At 41.8% G+C, this 22,884-nt stretch overlaps 1 protein-coding gene across 7 annotated transcripts in view; it reads right to left on the reverse strand.

Moving 5' to 3' along the window:
- The window catches only part of Bi (T-box transcription factor bifid), an 84,266-nt gene extending 62,320 nt beyond the window's left edge, over nucleotides 1–21,946 (reverse strand). For 2 of the 7 annotated variants that reach the window (XM_072894923.1, XM_072894918.1), the window contains exons 1-2: nucleotides 19,721–21,944; nucleotides 12,011–12,332 (exon numbers count right to left, since the gene is read on the reverse strand). In XM_072894923.1, coding sequence (XP_072751024.1) covers nucleotides 12,011–12,332; nucleotides 19,721–20,519 — 1,121 coding nt within the window. In that variant the 5' untranslated portion in view covers nucleotides 20,520–21,944. Of the gene's footprint in view, nucleotides 1–12,010; nucleotides 12,333–19,720 lie in introns of all 7 variants that reach the window. The other 5 variants (XM_072894921.1, XM_072894922.1, XM_072894919.1 and 2 more) reach the window with 4 other exon arrangements.
- Between the last annotated feature and the right edge of the window lie 938 nt (nucleotides 21,947–22,884).

Consider the following 22,884-nt stretch of genomic DNA (forward strand, 5'->3'; position numbering starts at 1 on the left):
TCGGGCACTGCCAGAGTTTCGAGAGCTTCTTTGCCCTTCATCCTCCGGTCGCATCTTCTCCCGCGGAACCCCCGCAGCGAAGAACTTTTTTAACCGGATCCGAGAGAGCAGGATCGATCGAATATACCGAGAAACTCTCTCTTCGAGAACGTTTCGTCCCTTTTTTATTATGAGCGCGATTCAGTCCGTTAACGGGCCCAAGGGAGATGGGAAAGCGACGCGAGCCTTTGTTTCAATTCCGAGTTAGAATCGAAAGAAAATTGTTTCATCTCTCATTAGGTTTCACGGATTTACACAATAAAAAAATATATTATTTATATCTAATATTAATTTTTTTGGCAATAATTTCAATGCTTCTACGAACACGCGCGCGATTTCGAGGAGAAGATTGTGATTTACAAGAAATTAAAAATTTGACAGGAAATGAATCTCGAATGCCAATGGACTCTCATCATCACTTCCTGCTGCTTCGAAGATCAGCGGGCAAAAGTTTCGCGATCGTGGAGACCACTTCGTGGTAGCCCCGGTATAATTCCGGGCGTTTATGACTCGCCAAGAACAAATAATAATTTAGTGGGCGTTCTCCGGCCTTCACCCCCTGTCCCGAGAGATCCCGAAGTCCCCCGACCGACCCCTTTTCTGGCCGACCACACTGTATAAATAACGAGTGGCGCCAGCCGAACTTCCACTGTTACATTATCTCTTATGGTTTACACGCTATAGGGCACGCCACGGCCATCATTATATCTGCCGTCTTCGTTCCGTGCGTGCGCGTCACACATCTGCACGAGGATGTGTGAGTGGCGGAGGCTCTCCTTCGTCGTGATCTCGCCATGCGGCCGCCCCTATAGGATTTCTTATTAGTCCTACGGCTCTTCAACTCAGGTGTGAGAAACTCGGAGAACCCAACTCGATCGTATAATGACGCACGATCGATACATACCGGGTGTCGTAAATTTATAACTATTATAAAGTACGATGGAAAAGATTATCGGCGATGTAGGAAAAAATTTCGTTATTAAAATTAACGATCAAAAATATATTGAGCCGTTCCAAGTTTCCAAATATTTTCCATGTTTTTACAGCTATATTTGATAAAAGAATAATTCATAACAATTTATAGTTAGTTGTATGAAATTTTATCAGATGTGTGAAAAAAAAAAGATAACGGACATTGATATGGTACATGGATGTTTCTACGGTTCTCGTACTAATATAGATCGTTAAAAGTGGGGTAACCATATCCCGTGCAGCGGCAGCTGGTGAATGGTTAGGTACCTATTAAAGTCTTCCAGATAAAGCGCGAGATTAATTTGCCCGCATGCGATCGCTAATTAATCAGTTCCAGCTTGTCGTTGCCGGCTTAATATCGCATCTATGATATGTGCGTACAGCAACGATCGCACGAGAAACAACAATCCCGCGATAATTCTCTCAAGATGCATTCGGAATACTTGAGTCTACTAAAATACATTGCGCTATTTATATAAAAACCATCATATGTTTTTACACTAGTGTTAAGTAAAAAATTACGACTCAGCTTTTTTACGAGGAAATTCAATTCATTTGAATTCTATGGAAAAAATTTTCAGGCTACACTTTTCAGAAAAGGTTTCCTTTCTGCAAGAACAACGACGCGACGGTCCAAAATGAACCGCTGAAAAAAATGATGAACTCATGAACGCGGTATCCTCAATTTCAAGTTTTTTTTTTTTTTTTTTTGCATCCACCATTCCAACGTTTCACATTGAATTCACACTTTCCGTGCCGTGAGAAAGGGGTTGGGCTCGCACGTCATATTCAAGTGGCAAGTGGTAGGTTAGACCGAAGGCGAAGAAGACGCCCGTAACAGCTTTCTATTTGCATACTCTACTGCCTCCCCGCATTTTCATCCGCGAGACCCCCTTTCGACACCACCGTTATTTGCATTCAGAAATTGGCCGTCGACCACCGTGCGGCGATCTTTCTCTCGCTCGCTCTCTCTTTCTCTCTCTCTCTCTCTCTTTCTCTCCTTCCTTCCTGCTGCGCCGCGTATATATCGTATTCTCTCTCTCCTCCGCACTCTATTTTTACTCTTAAAAATTTTGAACGAGCCATCAATTCAATAGAGATTCATTTGTCTCTCAATATGAATAGTACCGTCTTGAATTATTTTGAAAATTCAAGCAGAATAACATTAATTAATTAATTAATCAACAAAATATTTAATCCTTCGAGAAATATTTTTACAGACTTTATACAATTATAATTAATTAAAATTTTTTTACGGATATTATTTGTTACTATCTTTAGTAACTTGTCACAGAGGCAAAAATGTCGAACTGTATTTACTTGTGATATACTGATTAGATTGTTCGATCGCAGTTTTTCCTTTAGATATTTATAACTCATACAAGTTAAATTCCCACGAATACCGTCAAGCAAGTCAGCCTTGCTAAAGACATTTTTTTTATTTAGAATTACAAACTCAACGGTAAAACATTTTTCGCCAATCCTTTTCTTCTTTTAAATTAAAAATTTCGTTTCAACATAGTAACTGTAATGATGTGCGAAAGAAAAATGAAGGGAAGATGCAAGAAAGTATAATTATCCTCCTTTCGCGTGCACATATCAGCCTCGACAGTTTATATTGTATAATTATAAAAATAAGCGCGCGCGCGGCGCTGCCGCTGCCTGTCAAGATTTGAACCAGCTATAATTCACGTATAATACGATGTACGTAAAGTCCCGATCATTAACACGCCGCGTTGTTACATATTCGTGCCGAGCGTGCGATACGAGTCGAGGCGAATGTGCGGAGTGTGATGCGTCAAGAAAATGTGTCGCGAGGCGCTTAATTAGACACTTCATGGACGCAACTATCGTGTTCAAGGACCGATAACGTTGCACGTTTTATCGAAAATTTAAGCTGATCTGATGCGTCATCAGCGATTCGCTATTTCGTTTGGTCAATCATTCCAATTACATTTTATTTCCGAATGTATTCTTTCGCATTCTGTATCTCGACAACGAATTACATCGATACTTTATCTTCGATATTAACGAGAAGACATGTCGCTCATTCGGTATCGATACCCTATTAAACTTGAACGGGAATGCTTTCAACTCGCAGAACTGAAGTGTGCCGAAAAAGATGATCTCAACGTATCGCAAAAGAGAACATAATAGGATATCCTGCTCTCTCTGACGGATAATAAAGTTCTCGCACCTGTTCGAGACGCACGTCAGATCGCAATCGCCGTTTATAATCCCCACCCGATGCAACGACGGAGCAGCATATTTAAATTAATATATTCGCGCGGAATTTGATCCGATCATTTTTTTTTTCATCGCGATTCGATAACGAGCCGATGGAATCAGTAGGTAGGTAGATACGGCAGCACGATCGATGAATCCGGTCGATCGATCAAGATCCAAATACCGTGAGTAGCGAACGATCAGTGAAAACCGAAATATGCTTTTACGGATTATTATACAATGTGTAACGCGAGGAGGAGCTAAAGTTACATACAGTGAATTTGTGAATCGTTACTGGTGATAACGTATCGAATATACATGTAAATGTTCGATATCGCCTTATCGATATCTCCATTGTTCAACACACTAAAATGTAAATTGCTCTCCAAAGTTCTCTTACATTAATAAATTTTTCCCTGTATTTATGACATGTTTTGTGACGAAAAATTAGATTGAACTGTCTCCACTGATGATTATCCTCCTAATTTATATCGGTGATCGGAGTGTTACCTCTCGACGCTATAATCTCTCGCGATTCAGTGCTATTTACATCATTTTATCACGCGATTATTTTAGGCGATGCGACCTGAAAGATGACGTGTTCTTATGTAAGTAACGTAACATCGTTGTACGTAATAAATAACCGTTCAGCGATAAATCGATGCAACAATGAACAGGAATTTATGGCGCGCATATATGTATATATATCGCGGGTGCATCAGAGTCCTCAAACTTCACCTTCTATTTTTATGTCCCTAAAAACCGGCATGCATAACCAAATTAGGACTAACCGTGCGCGATTATCCCGTGATAGATGGTACAGGACAAATGGCAAAGAAACGTGTCGCACTTTATGTGCAAATGTATCGCCGTGACAATGCAACGTATTTAACGCCTCATTACCTCACCGCATGCTAATATATTCGCAATAACCTTCCGGTACGCGGCATTGACTATTAACTGTAAGCAGTAATCTGTATGCACTTATCATTTGTTACGAAATCTTCGTTTGATAACGTGTTTTAAATATGTAATTTAAATAATAGCCCGCTCCCCTCCACTGTTTTGAATAATAATAACTCCAGCAATATATAAAGGTGACATAAATGGGAAAAAGAAGAGACTGTTGAAAAATATCGAAAACCATAAGAACAAATTTTAATAGTTAAGCATAACATACAACAGACTAAGTAAATAAAATTTCTCTGTCGCTTCTATTTTTATTTTCAAAACAACCGCATTCCTTTTTTTTTTTGTTTCGAAATACTTTAATTCTGCAGAAAATTTAACTATTGGATGGTGAAGCTCGACGAATGGACATTCAATCAATATGGATGCGTGACTTGCATATGACCGACACGCGTTGAGTTTTGCGCCGATCGTTAAACACCGCACGCGGTGTGAAAAGTGTGGGTTTCCACGGACAGGTGAAAGCTCACGAGCAAGAAAAATCATTTTAAAGCGCGGGGATTCACACAGCACTCTCCCGAGCGTTACGCGCCGCGCGATGCGCGTGAAACAGCTTCGCGTGCGGGGCCGATACAATGCGATGCGCTATCTCGTAATCGCGTGTGTATGGGCTTTTGTAGCCTTGAAACATGCCGCGAAGTGCCGCCGAAGATAAGGACATTCGTGTTTAAGTAAAATAAAATAAAAAAAAAAAAAAAAAAAAAAAAGAAAAAGCTGACAAAAAAAGAATAGAGGAAGGGAAAAAGAAGAACGCAAAACGCAAACGGTTGGAAAATAGAACTGTAAAGAAAGCTAAATGAATAAATCGTTACGTCTAGTTTGATGATAGAACATGATAATAACTCGATTTAATATAATAACAAAAATATTCAAGAAAATTAATTGCGAAGAAAGAAAGGATTGATTGATTGATTACAAGATACTACGAAAAAGTATAAAAATGAGATGAAAGAAGACAGGTTGGGCTTGGAATAAAATTCAAAAAGTTCGCGAATACGATAAGATCACTTGGCAAAATGATTTCTTTTTTTTTTTTTTTTTTAAATAAAGTAAAATCGCGGAAAGATCGACGGCAACCGTGGAACAACCTGTCTACCTGTCGGATCGAGAATGAAACAAACTAAAATTACACGTACGCGTCACTTCACGTGTCTCTTTCCCTTTTTTTTTTTTTTTTTTTTTTTTTTTTTTTTTTTAAGCGAGACAGTCTGCACGACGACGATTCGGCACGACAAACAAGGACGCGGCAAGGGAAAGGTGTAACCGATATATAGAGCCGTTGGGGACAAAGTGCCCGCGGCACGTACGAGCGCGGTAATGAATTGACGCTTTGGCTAATATTTATGAGCGGTGATGCAAGAATGCGGCGATTATTCCCCCCTTGATTTGTGTAATTATTGGCCGCGCGGAATGCACAGGACGCACAACTATCGTTTCACTTGCACGGAAAGATTATAGGCTTCGAATATATAAGTAATATTGCGTTAATGCCACCGCGAACGCGTGCGTCGCTTTCCTCCTCTTCTTCTTTTTTTTTTTTTTTTCTTTATTGCGCGTTTTCAACACGAACATCGTCTCGAGCCTCCAAAACGGTCAATGTGGTGGTCTTAAATCAACTCTCATGCAACGTGCATATACTTGCGGCCTTCTTCCTCCTTTTATGTTATATTCTTTCTTTTTTATTTTATTTTTAAACGTCTCGTTCGAAATTGCGATCCTCGAGATTCACGGCTGATTTTCGTCGAAGCGTAAAGCGTAAAACGCGATACTTCGTAGGCGGAAAAACTAACGGAACGTGAGAATGCTTAAAGTCGTCTCGCGTAGATATCATCGCTTTTAAAAAGCGTGACCCAAAGAGAAAGAGAGACAGAAAGAGTCCAACGAGTGTAAAAAAAAATAAGGCCGGTTCTTTGACTAAAACTAAAAGAACTGGACTTTGTGCCCAATTCCTCATCTTGCTTGGAAATAATATATACAATAAAATCGAAACATCGACTCGTTATGGACTGTCAGTTTCAATATTCCGGCACGAGAAACTTCTTTATTACAGTCACGCAAAGTTCGCGAGTCGATTGCGATGAAACAAGCTGTTTTCACACCGAAATAGCGATGTGTATATATGTTTAATATTACTGGATTATAACTATTGTATTTTAAAATCAATAATGTATCGTAATGATTCTTCAAGAACAAATTAAGATTCACGTTACACGTAAAATTATTATCATTAACTTATATTATTAATTGTATATTATTATTACGTAAATTCTTTTTAGAAAAAGAAAGACCAAAATAATATTTTTAAAAAGAACTTTATTATTTTATTTCTCATATTATATTAAGATATAAAAATACAGCTGCAAAAACTTCTTATATCGTAGCACGAATAGCATTTAAAAAAAATGCTTTTAACGTGCGCGAGACAGAAAAAATTGAGTGTAAAAGGTCGAGGCACACATACAGACAGAACGGAAGATGCTTTCGGTGATGGTTCGGCGAGGGAGAAATAGATACTCTCACTTCAAGACACCCTAGTCTCGTTCGTGACGACCCGAAAGAAACGTCGATACACGGCAGAGGCTACGCCGACACTTTTACCACAATCGCGGCACGCACTTTCAAGGTTCGCACGCGCGTGTAAACCCACTATACGGCTAATTATACTGAGCTCGATTAACCGGTGACAAGCGCGCGCAACCCTGTACACGGAAAAGGGAGAAAAAGAAAGAAAGAAAGAGAGAGAGAGAGAGAGAAAAAGAGTTGGTAAGGGTAGGCATTTGCGCCGAATACAATACGGAAGCTGCGTGCAAATCTATCACGCATGCGCACGGGCGACAGAAATGGGGTGAACCCAATTGTTAAGCGACAAAAAAGGAAGAAGAGTAAAAGAAAGAAAGATGATGAATCTATACAAGCGGTAAGTAAGCCTCAATATTATCGAGAGATATATCGGAACTTTGTGAGTTGTGTCGCGTATTTTTAATATTGATATTTTAGATTAAACACTGGGATATTTCTCTTTTGACAATTACCTAAGGCAATATTTCATAATTCATGCACACACAAACTTGAGTTTAGAGACACTGCACAGTTCTTCTCGAGATTCAACGATTCGCGAAATAATAAAAATATTGAGCGAGAGTATATAAGTACTTGTGTTTCATAAGATGTTTACAGTGGCATGAAACGATGGCTCGTGCCGATGTTGGCCAAGAGACTGAAAGTGACGGAGATGAATTATGTTAAGCCGATTACATAAGATTTCACGGGTCTCTTTTCTTTAACGCTTTGTTTGCTCGCAGTCGCTCGCGCTTTTATTTGATTTAGAAATCAGACGAATTAAAGCTCTTACGCATCTCGACAACTCGAGTCACTCCTCTTTAAATCGTACCTGAAAACCGCAGATTTCGACAGCACAGATACACCAACGAATTTCGCGCGCGATGTCGTTTTAACAACCGGTACCCCTGCAATTCTACGCCATCGTGAGCACGCGCGCATGTGTGTTGGTCGTCATACGTGAAACCCATGAATGGGAGACTGGCAATTTGAAGGCAATCGGAAGAGGCAGGGTGGGGGAGGCAATTTTGGGCCCAGGGGGTCCACTCACTCCCCCCTCTCCCTTCATCGGCTGGCGCTGACTCCTCGGCGAAAATTTTCGTTCGAACCCCGCGTCTCCCTCTTCCTCGCCACCTATCTCTTCGTTCCCTCTGTCCCTTTCTCATTCACTCTCTCTCTCTCTCTCTTCCTTCGAACGAGCTCCTCGGGCGCGCACCACGACTCATTCGGGCAAGGGTTTGTGTATCGCAACGGGTCCGGGTAATATCTCGTTTAGAAAGATTACAGGTTCGAGAAGAGGCTGCCAATGTATAAAACAAACATCGTTAAGGCAGCCCTATACTTAAGATCCCCTTCCCCACGCTCGTTTCCGGCCCCACCCCGCGCACCCTCTCTGACATTACATGTTTGCTATTATGTACATCTACGATACTGTTGCGTCTCATTATCGATACGGGTATATATACAATACATATATATGCGTGCTACAAAATTGTCTCAGAAAAACAGTAGCAGAAATAAATTCTCCGCAGTATGGTAGAATTATGATAAATTAAGCCTTAACAAAATCTCATTTTCCAGTTTATTTCCATCCTTAACTTTATCTTTTCTACCGACGTATTTACATTAAAAATCAAAAGTTGTGTTCGATAATAATTTATCATTAAAAAAAATTTATTAAATATCAGTCCCTTCTTGCCGTATTTCATACATCTTTTGAGTCACCCTGTACAAAGGTATACTACACGACGATGCTACGGGCGATGCTAAAGGTGAGGACGGGAGACGTCTAGAGTGGATCACGCACGTGATCCAGAGTGTAGTAAATTCGCTTTGCGTGTGGTGGCGCAAACGTGTCAAACGCGTACACCGCGTATTGAGACGTAGACCACCGGACGGGGTTCGAGTACGGGGTCCGACGGGTCCCGGGCCTACGGCATAATTTCCACGCGTATAATTATCGATGATCGGGGGCCGTTACAGGGGTCCGGCGCGGCGTTTCGTTGAAACCCGATCGCGAACGAACGGATATTACGGCCAAGACGGGGGTGGGGGAGACAGATCGGTTGGTCATGACGGTTATTATTTATCGATGGAGATTGATTTAGAGCGCGGCCAGTTTTCAAGATTGCGATCGATCGGCCGCGGGTCCCGTGAACGTTGTGATTTCATATTGATCAGACACGATCCTCGTTCTATTCTGATAAAAATGCTAAGCTCTATCCGTTTTGACAATTGAGTCAAGCTTTTTCATTGATGATTTCTCCATTTTTAATCATTAATCTTCTATTCATTATTGCGTATTAACTATAAATGTGATTTTTTTTTCTATTGAAAATAACTTTAATTTTATTCTTTTTTTTATTTCTGTATTACAAAATTTAAAAATATTCCTTAAATTTTATTCCTTTATAGATAATAATTTATTTTTTGAAATATGTAAAGATGATATTCGACTGAATTATGATGTCATTCCGAGACCTTCCAAAAGATAAATATATTTTAGTAAAGTAGTGCAGTGTCACTATAAATGCTAATGTTCTTCGTAAAAAGATTCACAATGTTATAGCATAGTTTATTTATTGCATTAAAAATCAGAAACGTTGAATAAATTTCAAATGTAGAATAGCTGTCATATGCAAGAAAGAAAGATAATTATTACTGTTCGATAACGTTCGATCATTATGACGTGTGTCAGTACGCATATGAATTAATCATGTCGGCACTTTTGAATCAGTCATTTCTTCATGTATTCAACTTACTACTCGGTGCTGCAAATTGAGCTGCTAAATATCATGATCGATTATTTGTCATTCATTAAACGACAACGTGTATTTATCAAAGACGCTGCCGAGATCGCGTATATTATATGCGATAAACGTACTTGTTCTATTGTGTAAGCTGTCTTGTTACATTAATAAAACCGTCGATAACTTGACTAACAATAACGTGCATAGACATAGAATAACCGATAATATCTATCAATTTACTTTAATTTTTTTTTTACAAGAGCTACTTACACTCTTCATTCCTCTAGTTCAATTTTTTAATAAAAAAAGCTTGTGTATTAATTTTTATTTCTATACATATATAAGAATACTGTATTACTAATTGGCACCTTAATAAATATTATGCCGTACTATCGATTTTTACGGCGCAATCCCCTTAAAGCAATCTTTGCGTTTCCCCTCGTCGTAGTTCTAATGACGCAAGTTTGAAGAGCAAACGCGACGCGTGTTCGCGAGAGACCGTGGAAAGCGTATTAACCGAAGATCGAAAGCAAAGAGCGAGAAAGATTTAATCCGGCCGATATTCATACACGCATACACTCGTAAAGGGACGGTGGTGCGACCGATGTTCACGTCGAGGTGGTAGCCATAATCCACGTACACGCATACAAGTATATGCGAATGCGCGCTTTAGCACCTGTACACATCGCACATGAAATATGTAAGCGTATATGCTCATCCTTTCCTCGTGGACGCACGTGCTCTATTCTCGGCTATTATAGTTTGCCTTAGTCTCCATTGAAAGCCGATATACTTGCCCGCTCAGCCTATCATCGCCTAAGAACGCTCGTCATTTCTTCGTTTCTATCTTTCTCGACTTGTATTCGTTCACCGCCTTCCATATCAAGTCTTATTCTCTTTGTCGCGTGCAATACGATGCGTATCCACTCTATATATCCGAGCGATCATGACTTTGCGGAATTAGGTGCGGCGATAGATAAGTTTCTTCTACTTCGAAGAAAGAAAAGGAAGGAGAAAAGAGGATAAGAAAGCGCGAGAGCGCGGGTGGAAGAGTAATCGCGAAAGAGGGGAGTGAGAAGTTTCAATTGCTTGGCGACGAAGGGATCCAACTCTGTAGTGATATCTTTTTTACGACGGCACTGTGCTACACGTCATCGGGGAAGTGCCGCCCGATACTCTGCCCCTCTTCTCATTCTGTCTGTCTGTCTGTCTCTCTCTCTCTCTCTCTCTCTCTCTTTCTCTCTACTTCGTCGCACACCCTTTCCTCCCCCCCTCCCCGCCTCGTACACGTGCACAGGGATCGCGGACACGTGTGCGTTGCGTGCCCGATACGCGAGCACGGCTCGCAATAACGAAAAGTAAAAGTTTCGTCGCAAGAGCATGCACGGAAAAAAACTGCTCGTAAGAGAAGTGACGCTTTCTTTCTTTTCTTTTCTTTTCTCGCGCGTAGAACTAATGACATCAATATGTTCGCTTTTATACGTTTCTTCCTCTTGTATCCAGGAAGAATCAAAGTAAACTAAATTCTTTTATTGAGATGTCAATATTAAGCCTCTCTATGTGTATCATATACCTACTATAAGTGCAATTAATTAAAATTTATCCCGGTGATAAAGTTTAAAATACCTGTTTAATGAAGTACTGAAAGAATTAAAAACTCTCGGTATTGTGCGTCTATGAATGTTATCCGATAAGTTCCTCGAGACAACCCGCATGACATTTTTTTTCTCATGTTCATTTGAGCTCATATTCGCTCAAAGAGTCCTCAGTCATGATTATAATCCTCGATCAATAAAATTTTATGCATCTATAAATCTACATATATATGCTAAATTGAAGAAAATTTCTTTACTTTAATGTTAAATTATATGTATTTTTTTTCAACCAATATTTGTTCTGTTAGTATTTTCAAATATAAAATTAAGAGAAATCCCTTATTTATTTAATAAAGCTTCATTAAATAAAGCTTTATTAACCCATTTCTTTCTTCAAGCATATAATCGCCCTATTAAGGACTTTTTTGAAAAGTTAAAAAAGTTTTGAATCTTTAGTTGAAAGAAAAATAATCAATGTAAACGTGAGAAACCATTACGCGCGCGTTCTAGTTATACTTGACGCTTTTGACAGTTGGTAGTAAGAACATCTATTTGTATCGCACGAGGAAAATGATTTTTTTTCAACTTTTACAAATTGGCAATTAAATACTATTTAACATAAACACGACTCACAGGTTGCGATTTATGTTATATTCATGCCATTCTGAGTAGTCACGAATTTTCGATAACGTTGCCAGGTATCAATAGGAAACTTCAAAGTCCAAAGCCTCGACTACTCTGTTAAATGTTACATATTTACATTACAGATCGTACACGATGAAACTGGGTAGGACTAACATCCTGATTGCTCTGCTCTCAGGATGCCACGCAATGATCGTTCAATTAGCGACAAAGGATCGTAATCATGGTAATGATGCTGACAACGATATTGACACTTACCGGCCGCTCTTCGTAATGACCATTTCCGTTCCGAGCTTGTGGAATTTCTCCCAGAGCTCCTTGCCCTCAAGCGTAACTTTAGGATCGTCAACGACGCCGTCCTCCTCTGGATGATGGGGTGGTACAAGGGGATGATGCGGCGCCGTGAGGGGATGATGCGTGGCTAAGGGATGCGGCGACGTATGAAGCATCCCCGGCGGTAGCGGCGGCCTCAGGGGCCTCATCGCTGGACCGCCAGGACCTTGATGATGATGATGTAACGCCGCCGCGGCTGCCGCCAGGACGGCGGCCTCTTCCGGCGTGTGCGGACCCAAACCTAGGCCTGAAATTTTCAAATGTCAAATGTTTTGAGAACTAGTTTGAAAACATCTGTATTATTTCACATATAAAAAGAAAACACATTATTAAGAGTAAGAAGTTATATAAAAAAAAATTAATGAAAAAACATCCGACAACTACATAGTAGGTTTCGGTAGGATTAATTTAATCCATCGCGATATCAAGGGACCATATAATCACGGTAATCGAAAATCGGTATCAGTTTGCGCACGACGAGCAACATCTGGTCGCACTACTCTACGTAAACGCAAGATGCGAGCCATAATGATTCGGCGATCTACAGTGCAGGCTAAAGATCAACGATAGATAGCAAGTAAAGGACAGCTGCCTAAAGTTTCGCGAGGGTGAATCACCTGGCAACTCGCGATAGCAACCCCCGAAGGAAAGTTGCGGATTCTTCTCCACGCCACCCCTCGAGGGCTACCTTCTCCCTTTACCTGACCCTGCTTCGAGTTAGGAAAACTTTATCGTCTTCCTCTTCTCCTTAAGCTGCTCCTGTCACGACGACTTAAGAAGAGCATCTTGAGCAAACCGCGAACGATCATAAGTGACTATAGACATTATATCTCTTAAATCAAAGAGATGTATCATTAAAAATAAATCTGATGCATTCGCGAATCTATAGAGCAGTTTACTTATATCGGTAATTGTCTTCTTCGAGAATCGATCGTTGCACGTCGCTACTTCGCGAAAAGATCTAGTGACCAGATAGAACGAAAGAGGATTTATATATAATTATATTTAGAATTTAAGTATGTATGTTTAAAAATATCTTGGTAAAGTTGTAAGTTATTCTTGTCAATTCTGTTAACTTAATCGAGATTAAACTGTAAAAAAAGAAAGAAAAGCATATAATTATTGCAGCAAAATATTCTTAAATAATTTAGCATTAAGTGAATGCGTTATTGCGAATAAATTTGCAAAACTGCGACAATTTCCCGGAAACACGTCTTGACGTATGCGATCGCACAAATATCAATAGTTTCTCGTTTCACGCTCGTTTTATGTCAAAGAGCGCGGCTTGTATACGTGTATATGAGAACGGAATTGCACTAATCCGTTTAAATAATATACCGTTTACTATAATTTCAAGTTAGTGAGAATGATTAATGTAAATCACCGTCTATAAATGTTATGAGTAATGATGCAGTTAATAGTTAACGACACATATACGGCTCCCAGTATTTCCTTTCCTTTTCGATCAATTACCATCTGTAAAACGGAAAAAAATGGAAAACCTGTTACATACCGCGTAATGACTTTATGATTGTTACACAGCTGATCTCTATAAGTTAATTCTTATCTCGATAACAGTTATCTCTTCATATGTTATTATTTTTTTTATCTTATTTCTTTTTGCATGTGTACGCATTAATTATTTCCGTTATCAGACGCGTAAAAAAATATCGCTACTTTTCTCTTGTACTATAATTTCTTTTTATCGTATCAGTTTTCTCGATGAAACTTCATGTCAGTTAAACAACTAATTCTTTATATGCAACTAGCAATTTGATTTATCTCAAAATTAATATGTAAAATGGATTTATCACGCGATGCTGTCTTACTTTCAAAACGATTGATAACAATAATTATTATAATTGTGCGCGTGCCTATAATCCCCGCCTATGTTGAATATAACACAATTAATATTTATTTATTTTCATTTAAAGTGTTTTGTGGATGTGATACCTTTAGCTGAATCAAAAAATTGTCAAAAAAAAATATAGGATACATTTAAAAAATAAAATCTTGCGTTTTTAACGTTTCAATTATTTTGTTATATTACTACCTTTGTTTCATGTAGTTTTTTTTCTGCGACAATACACATTCGTGTAATATACTCATAAAGAAATTCATTTTTCGCGCATTTGTTTATGTAAAAAGAGCAGCAATGGCTAACAAATTTTACCCGACAATCGTATAATAGGCAAAAATAAAATGTATTATATAACATTTTTATGAATCGCGCTCCCCCGACGGCAATGTATATCTCAAATTACACTCGTAACAATGATGTACGCACGCGTTAAACATGTATTATTTTTTGTGACGCAATAAAATGGTAAAATATAACAATACGCAACTCTAGTTACATGGAGATTCGTTTCCATCTATAGATATCATAGCATAACTTTCAAAAGATATGAATGTGTCACACGCATTCATTCTGACTAAAAATTAAATCATAATCATAAGAACCTATGTAGAAGATGAATAATTGTACGAAGCATGGATGGAGAAATTTGTTTCTATGCATCCGTATTTGTTGTTTGCATTAAACGTAATGTGTATTTGCGTTTGTGTAAAGACAGTGATGTGGATATAATACTAGAGTATAAAGCTATGAGCACTAAGTCGATAATAATATACCGCATGCTCTTATAACAGATTTGCGAGACCGCTTATTTCAGACGCGGTTTCTTATCACGCGCGTGATCCTTTCCTTTTTTTTGTCATTATTTAAAATATTTTAAACGCCGTTTTACCGTTGTCTTGAAATATATTATGCAAGACGGTAACTTTCCACATACGATTATGATTATGAATACTATATTTCGTATCGCGTTTTTCGCCATAAACGAAAATTGATGACAAAAAATCGACAGATTTCATATACTTTTACACATTAATGCATTCATAAAATTTCTAGATTCGTCAAAATTTACTGTATTATCGAATAAAAGCGCCATTGAAATGTGACGTTTGGTATTTGTTCGTTTATCAAACACACGAGTTCCGGAATCCGTCCGACGCGACCGCATCGAAATTTTATCGGACACTTACGGGCGCATACTTGACGTATATGTATTTCAATTTTCATTCGCAAACTGGAAATGTAATGGAAATGTCCAGCCTCAATATTATATTATTGAACCGCGCGGCATTTTTTAACGCGTTATATTTCTCGCGTGGATCTAGTACAGTTAAAAATCATCCATCAAACCGAGCGGAATGAGACAACTGTTTACAATGAACGCGATATATATCGTGAATTGAGAAAAAAATAAATACTCGTTGATATTATTTTGGGTTAGTTACGTAAATTAGTTGCCCGTTTTTATAACGGTTTCGCTATTCCTTATCAAAGTGGACGAAACTTTGAGTATATGACGCAAAGTGCGAGGTTCCTGTCGAGATGGCGGCGCGGATTAAGTCGCTCTTCATCCAATTTCCATCTCTTTTTTTTTTTACTGATTTTTGTGTCGTTCCTCGACCGCGTCCAATTGCATATTCATTATATTGCTACGGTGTTTCCACAGCGTAACATTCTTCCCGCCGGATTTTCGTCAAACTCCATTTTTATTTTAATGAGAACGGAAACATTAATTAGCGCAAAGTGTGCAGCCTTGGGATACATATCTAACTTGCGACATACTTGACGAATTACTTATTATATTTGGTAAAATGAATGAAAAGCGGCTATTTGATAGAGCAGCTGTGGATTTTGCTTTGGAAAGTCCGAATAATGTGAATTATTCTTTAGTCCGATCTCAAAACAATTTCGTCTGTTGTAGCTATGCGATTTTTAGCTTATTAATTATGCGCGACGTGGAACTTTGATCAGCAAAGCGCTTTGTTGCGCGTTACAAATACACGCGGCGAATTTAATAACTCGTTCACGATTGCGAAGACCGGCTATCGTGCAGTGAAAATACATTGCTTCATTGCCACCAATTTATCAACGGTTGTGCGCAGCCTATGCGCTCTTTCTTTGTGCAGAAGTAATACATTATTGAAAATTATAAACAAACAACGGTGTACAGCTCCAATAAAGTGCGGGACGCGGATTTTCGATTTGTCGAACGCGATTTCGCGCCATATTATACTTTAATACAATTGCTAACAATAAGACACAACAATGCCGCACGTTTAACCGCGCTACGATTACGTCCGAATTTTCATCGGTTCTACAAATAGCAATTTTACCTTATTACTCGTGCACGCGTGACTTTTTACACTCAACTATGAAATGTATATAGATAGATCAAAGTGCCTTGCAGCTGCGGATGAAATTTTTTGACATTACAAAAAGCCAAGTTAATTTTAATTAATTTCAAGGCACATTTTATTTCGATTTCTCATTTTTAGGATCTGATTAAAATTTGATCAAACACGTTGATAAGACATTTTCATTTCTCGTATAAATTGTCGCTGCACGCATATTTCCGACAGACGCTCATGTTCTAATTCGCTCTTTATGTTTCCTATTTCATTTTTTTTCCTTTTTCTCTCTCTCTCTCTCTCTCTCTTTTCATCGCGCGCATTCGTTCTCTCCTCGCTCAAAGTACACGGGTTATACGCGCGCACGTACACGTGTGACTACACGTTCCAAATTTCGAATGCACGTCGGGTATGCCCTTGGCAAGATTAATCACCACTACCTTATGGTCAGTTGGCCGCGAGCCCAACTAGAAAAGAGGAAGAGGACTCGCCGCACCGCGTCGCGTCAAAAAATGACAGGGAAGAGGAACAATAACAATGACAGATATCTCTCGTCTTGGCTCGCAGTTGCAGCCTAGTCCAACAATCACGACGCAACAATTTCGCATCATTCGCAGGATCATCGTTTGCACGTCGCGACTGCAAATAAAGTTGAAAACAAAATAGCCTCTCTTTTAATTGTAACCACCATGCTTGTTAATCGAAGCATATTCGAGCACGTATTTCACACAGAATTAGAGAGAAAATATTTATGAAGCATAACGTATTTATATATATACTTGTATATATATATATATATATATATATATATATATACGTTTCAATTTAATAAACTTTTTTATATTATTTAACTTTGCCTAAAAAAATTCCAATATAATATATTCAATCGTATAAAATATGTTGTTGTAAGTAAAAGGGCTGTTTGGCCGTAAAGAAACTAAATCGTCTAGCGAGGTACCCGACATGTCTACCGGCGTCGGGAATTAATTCATCATTTAGCCTAACGAAGGGAATAACTAGTTGTAGCGGATGAGGTGGACGCGCGTAATAATGCGATGTCAGATAAGACGACGAGCGATGAGCACGTTGTCGGCTCTGGAAATCGTACCTCGATTCTTTTTTTTTTCACGCACCTGGCACGACATTTGCACAGACGGCATCATATCCTCGCTGCCACAAAATAAAATACGAATGATACCTTTTGCGACAAGTTTTTTTTTTTGTCAATTCCATTATATTACTATATACAGTGAGATCGAAAACTTGGAATTTTTTCCTTATACTGATAATTCCAGAAATTTATCGGAATCGTTGCGTATCTCGTCTCAACTTTTAACCCGCGTAACTTTTATCGCGTCGCCTTTTTCCGAAATATCCTACACTTGCGTATGTCGCGGTATTTCGTCGATGAAAAACAAGACAATGCATCTGAAAATAATGTCGAGGAAACGAGAAGCCGCGCGTTCCACGTTCACCATTCCCATCGCCCTACTCATTTAACGCCAGAGATATGCTAGATCGATTACATTATCGGTGCCTAAGTCATAATATATCGCTGACGTATACCAAGTGCATTTTTCTCTCGACCGACCGCCTTAGAGTCGCACCGCATTCTCGATGTTGTCGTTCGCGCGCTATTGTAATCAATGATCGGGTACGATTCATATATTTTTTTCACGTCAGTTCGCGGATATCGACACAAATCGCGTTCTCGTTGCGAGAGATCTTCCGGAAGCTAAAGAAATCACGCTATCTTTGAAAGGAAATTCAATACATTTAGGCTTTAAATTGCAGAAAGAAATCTCTCCTGGCAATTGAGTTAATATCACTTGATACACGCTTGATACATGAGTATTTAGTGTATTTATGAATCGATATCTTTCAAATTATTTTTTCGATTAAAAAGGTAAAAAGATAATCCAAGATATTATCAGAAAATATCTTCGTTTCCAGACTCCATTTTAAGATAAAAGTTCACAGAATATATACTCGCTCTCTCAAACTATTCTCGGAATATTTCCATTTCTCGAAAATGATTCTCTCTTCGTGACACGGATTGCGACGGAGTCGGGCCATCATAGCCGCGACTCCGATGACATTCACGCAAGACCGTACGTCTGAAAACAACAGATAAGCCGACGTCGCGCATTGGCGACACTTTCCCCAACGTTCGAGCATGATTATTGGGCGTAATTGAGAAAACAATTAGCGACCGATTAATCGCGCGCCATAAAATGTCGCGACATTAGCGCTAATCTTTATAATGGCACCGAACGACTGCGGCAAACAAGGTAATAAATTCTCTAATTAGCGGCATTTAATATCAATAGGGCCACGTCGCTTTATCAGTCGCGCGAATTAACAACAATGGCCGCGAGCACGAGACGCGCAATTATTGCGCGGCATTGCGAGGAGAAAAAGATGCCTGTCCTTTTAAAGCGAGCGGATAAAACGCGCAATATTTCATTCGACGTTCTTCTTCCTGGCGTGTCGCACGCTTTGACGTTACGCGCCAGGCCCGACCAGGATGTTGCGTAAGGCGCACGACGAAACGGCCGACATGAGTGACAAACGAGGGACTTCCAGCGCGTTGCAAACGTGTCCCTGCGAAAAACCAAACGCGCTTTCGACGGCGACAATGGCATCGCGCCAGAGCAACAAAGTGCGCACGCTGTGTTTACGAACTCGTCGAAATTCCGAGATTATTACGTCGGTTTCTAGAGATGACGGAAGTCGCTCGAAAGTTTCAAGATCGCGAGGTCCACAATTTGTAATGGCTCGCGGATTTTTTTACTAACAGCAGAATATATATTGTAGAAAATTATACGACTTGAAAGTACAAAGAACACTTATTGAGTCAAACAATCATCTTGAGCGAGGTTTATCTCTCGTTTAACGATGATGAAAGTTAGAGACAGACTCGGACTCTCCGCATTATTCGGAGAGAAGGTAAAGGAAAACGATACGCGTTCGCATCTTGTAAAAAAAAAAAAAAACGGGGAAAGTATGAATGCTTGTACATAAAACTAGAGTTAACAAACTGCCCGTCTACTATACCTACTCTCGTCTAATTTTATCGTGAATTGTAGCCGAAATAAACACCGACGCCCTCGCGGCACCAATTACCTCGCGTTAGCACGCAACAAGTTTGTTTATTTCGTATGGCTCATAAAATTGACTCGCTCTTTTCGCCTCTCTCTTTCACGTGAGGCGTACGACGTACGACGTGTATATATTAATTAAACGCGAGAGCACTTTTGTCGACAGAGACACACTCTTTACGCGACCTGCGGTGCACGACAAGATGAATGAAACTAGATAGGTAAATTCGAAGCACGATCAAGGACCGCTGAAATCATCGCTGACACACGATACGTTCACAAATCAAGTTCACTACTTTAGCAAAGAAACTTTGGTGGATCTGCTCACCTGGCGGCGTGATACCGTGCGGATTGAGATGCGGATGATGATGCGCGCCGCTGAGTATTCCCTTGCCCTGGAGATGATGCGCGGCTGCCGCCGCGGCCGCGGCCGTCGTTGGCCCTGGCGAGCTGGTGGGCGGTAGATGCGCCGCCGGATTGTAGAAACCCGCCGCCGCCAGGGCGGCAGCGCTGAAGTAGCTGGCGGCCGCCACCGCCGAGGACTGGTGCGACAAGTCGCGTTGGCCGCTCACCGGCAAGGGCGGCGGCGTTTCCGGCGCCGCTGCTGGACTACCGGGACCGCCGGGTGGCGGGGACGCGCTGCTCTGCGAGGACGAGCCGCCCAGGATACCGGGCGGATGAGTGCTCGCCGCGGTTAGCAGCGAGGAGACGCTAAAGTCCGTCGGCCGTGGTGCCGCCGGTGCCGGCAGGTGTCCGGTGCCGGCACCGATGTGGCCGTTCGGGTTGCTTGCGGACGGCGTGCCGCCGGCGATCGCGCTTGCGAAGGGCGAGTGCTGATTCAGAGCCGTCGCTGACGCGGGATACGCCATCCCAGGCCCCCCAGCCTCGGCCCGCGGCCCCGTGTTTGCACCCTCGACCACGTTAGCCTCCAATTCTATTCCACCGAGTCTACGTCGTACGCCTTGGCCGTCGACGTCCTTCTTGGAGGAATCGTCGTCGTCGTCCTCCTCCTCCTCCTCCTCCACCACCACCTCCTCCTCGGGCCGTGATCGCTGCTGCAGCGCGGAGGGTTGCGGAGTGCTGGCGCAGTGGGTACCCCTGCACGCCGTGTCTTGTTCGAATCTCATCGAGACGGGCGGGTGTGCCGAGTCGCGCGAGATTCCTCTTCGAGTGACTCAACCTGCTTCGAATGCTGCTCGCGCGATATTCTCTCTCTTTCTTTTTTCTTTTTTTTTTTTTCTTTGTCTACCTTGTTCCTCGTTTTTTTCGGTTCGATCGCGCGTCTGTCTCTCGCGCGAACCCGCTCACCTAACCCGACGGACGGAGACTGCTCTGCTGAGTGTCCGATGTGTTCAACGATCGCGCTCGTTCCTCTTCATCATCGCGCGCGCGCACACACACACACACATACATACACACGTTCTCGATCAAAGTTGACACTCGCCAAACTCAAAATCGTGAACCGCAATCCTCGAAACGCCCGCGTTCTTCTTCCGCGCGGATTTCCAGCTGCGGAAAATCGCTGCCGACGATCGTCGTCTCGCTGGCTACTGCCGAAAACTGTCTAGTCGACATCTTACGATTCGATCTTGCCGCGTCCGACGCTTCAGCGAGCCTTTATCATGACGCAAAGTACATTCGAGATATCACTCGCGCGAGTCGTTAGAAGCAGGACGAAAATGATTGTACCACTGACACTCGTCGAGACTCGTGCCGACACTCGTGGGCGGACGTCTACGGTGACGCCGCGTGGTAGATTTTCAGTATAAGAGTCACTCCCATGACGAGACACTAGCCGCGCATGGAGTCACTCCAAGCAAATTCGATGATTCACTAATAATCACTGACTTTGTCACCTTGATTCGTTCGCGAAATTTCTTCTCGTCTCACTGCCCTTGCGTTCTCTCTTTATGCTTCTCTCAAACACTGTTATAAGTTTTAGACACTCATTCGACCGTCCGACGGACGTTTGCGACACGAGATTCCCGGAAGGACAGTTTGAAAGCGTTTTACATGCCGGCTGACACGCGCGCACGCGACGCAAAAAGCACGAGTCGACAATCGACGACGACGACGACGATGAGGACGACGACAAATGACGACGACGACGACGACGACGACGACTAAGAGGACGACGACAAAAAGAGACTTATCTCGTCCCTCGATAAGCACGGTTTGACGACGAGAATCCGTCGAGGCCGAAGAGTCGGACGAAAGGTGTTACTTGGGTGGCGCCGCGATGGTCACTGAGCAGCGCTAGGATTGACACCTACTCTGGGGGCTCACCCCCACACCTCCCGCGGAGGTGTTGGTGTGCTAAAGTCCCCGTCCGGATTCAGGGCGGTGGTGTACGCGGCGCGGCCGCGCGTGTATACGGGTGGTCCACGGCACCGTGTGCGTGCGTTTCGCGCGTGTATACGGATCCGCGTTGTGCCTGCGCCGCGGAACGGACGCGGGAGGCGTGAATGCTGGAGGGCAGCGACGCGAAGACTGAGATCGTGCGGGGGCTCCTCCTCCCTTCCCCTATGACCGTCTACGTCCGAGAGTGGGGAGCCGGCTTTTCCCCAACTGTCGGCAGCAGCGACGGCGACGAGCTTGTCCGTCGCAAGAGCGGCAGATGCGGATGGGATAGCGCGAGCCGAGCGTGGAGAGGGAACGCGCGCGCGGTGCCTTCTCCCTACCTCTTCGTCGGGTGATAATGAGCGCTCGTAGTCCGGATTGGCGTTCCGGCGCCAATCCGAGCGGCGTTGGACTCGACGCCTTTCTCGACGCTACTCGAGCCAGGACCAGGTCGTCTCGCTCACACCTTCGTTTCTCGTCCCTCGTTTCGTCTCCTCTTCGTCGGACTTATCCCCACCGTTTCGCGCCGCGCACACACGTACACGACCGTCGGTGAACCTGATGCGCTCCCACCACGGTGGTTCTAAGGGTGTTAACCGCGAGTACGCCCATTAACACCACCCTGCGTCACTGCCTTCCAACGAGGGCGGGGGCATGGGGTACGGTGAGAGGGGACGCGCGCGATCGACGTCGCGAGGTGTCGTTAGTGGGGCTCCCTCGGATCTTCGCCGGCTGAACGTTAACGCTCTCGCGTTTGACGCGAGAGAATTTTCGCGTCTGAGTTGCCACGTCGGTCGACACCTTCGTTTCGCCAAGTAGAGAAAAATTTTAACTCTCCTCTACCACCCTCCTATTATATTTCGATTAATTCTAACTATTTTCCATACATGTTTGATCAGTTATAAATATTTATTAGCAAATCAACGACGAGATCATTCTTTCTCTCCTCGTACAATAAACGGAAGAAATAAATAAAAAATGTAAAATAAAGTTTTTTTTTCAATACTTGCCTAGTTTCCAACAAAGATAATTTTATATACAAAAGTAGTGTATATGTGTATAGTGTATTTATTTGATTAAACTATTATTATTAAACTATACAAATAAATTATTTGTAATAATTATTTGCCGTTGAAACATTACGACTATACA

This window comes from Anoplolepis gracilipes, chromosome 6 (assembly GCF_047496725.1).
Source record: "Anoplolepis gracilipes chromosome 6, ASM4749672v1, whole genome shotgun sequence".
NCBI classification, from domain to species: Eukaryota; Metazoa; Arthropoda; class Insecta; order Hymenoptera; family Formicidae; genus Anoplolepis; species Anoplolepis gracilipes.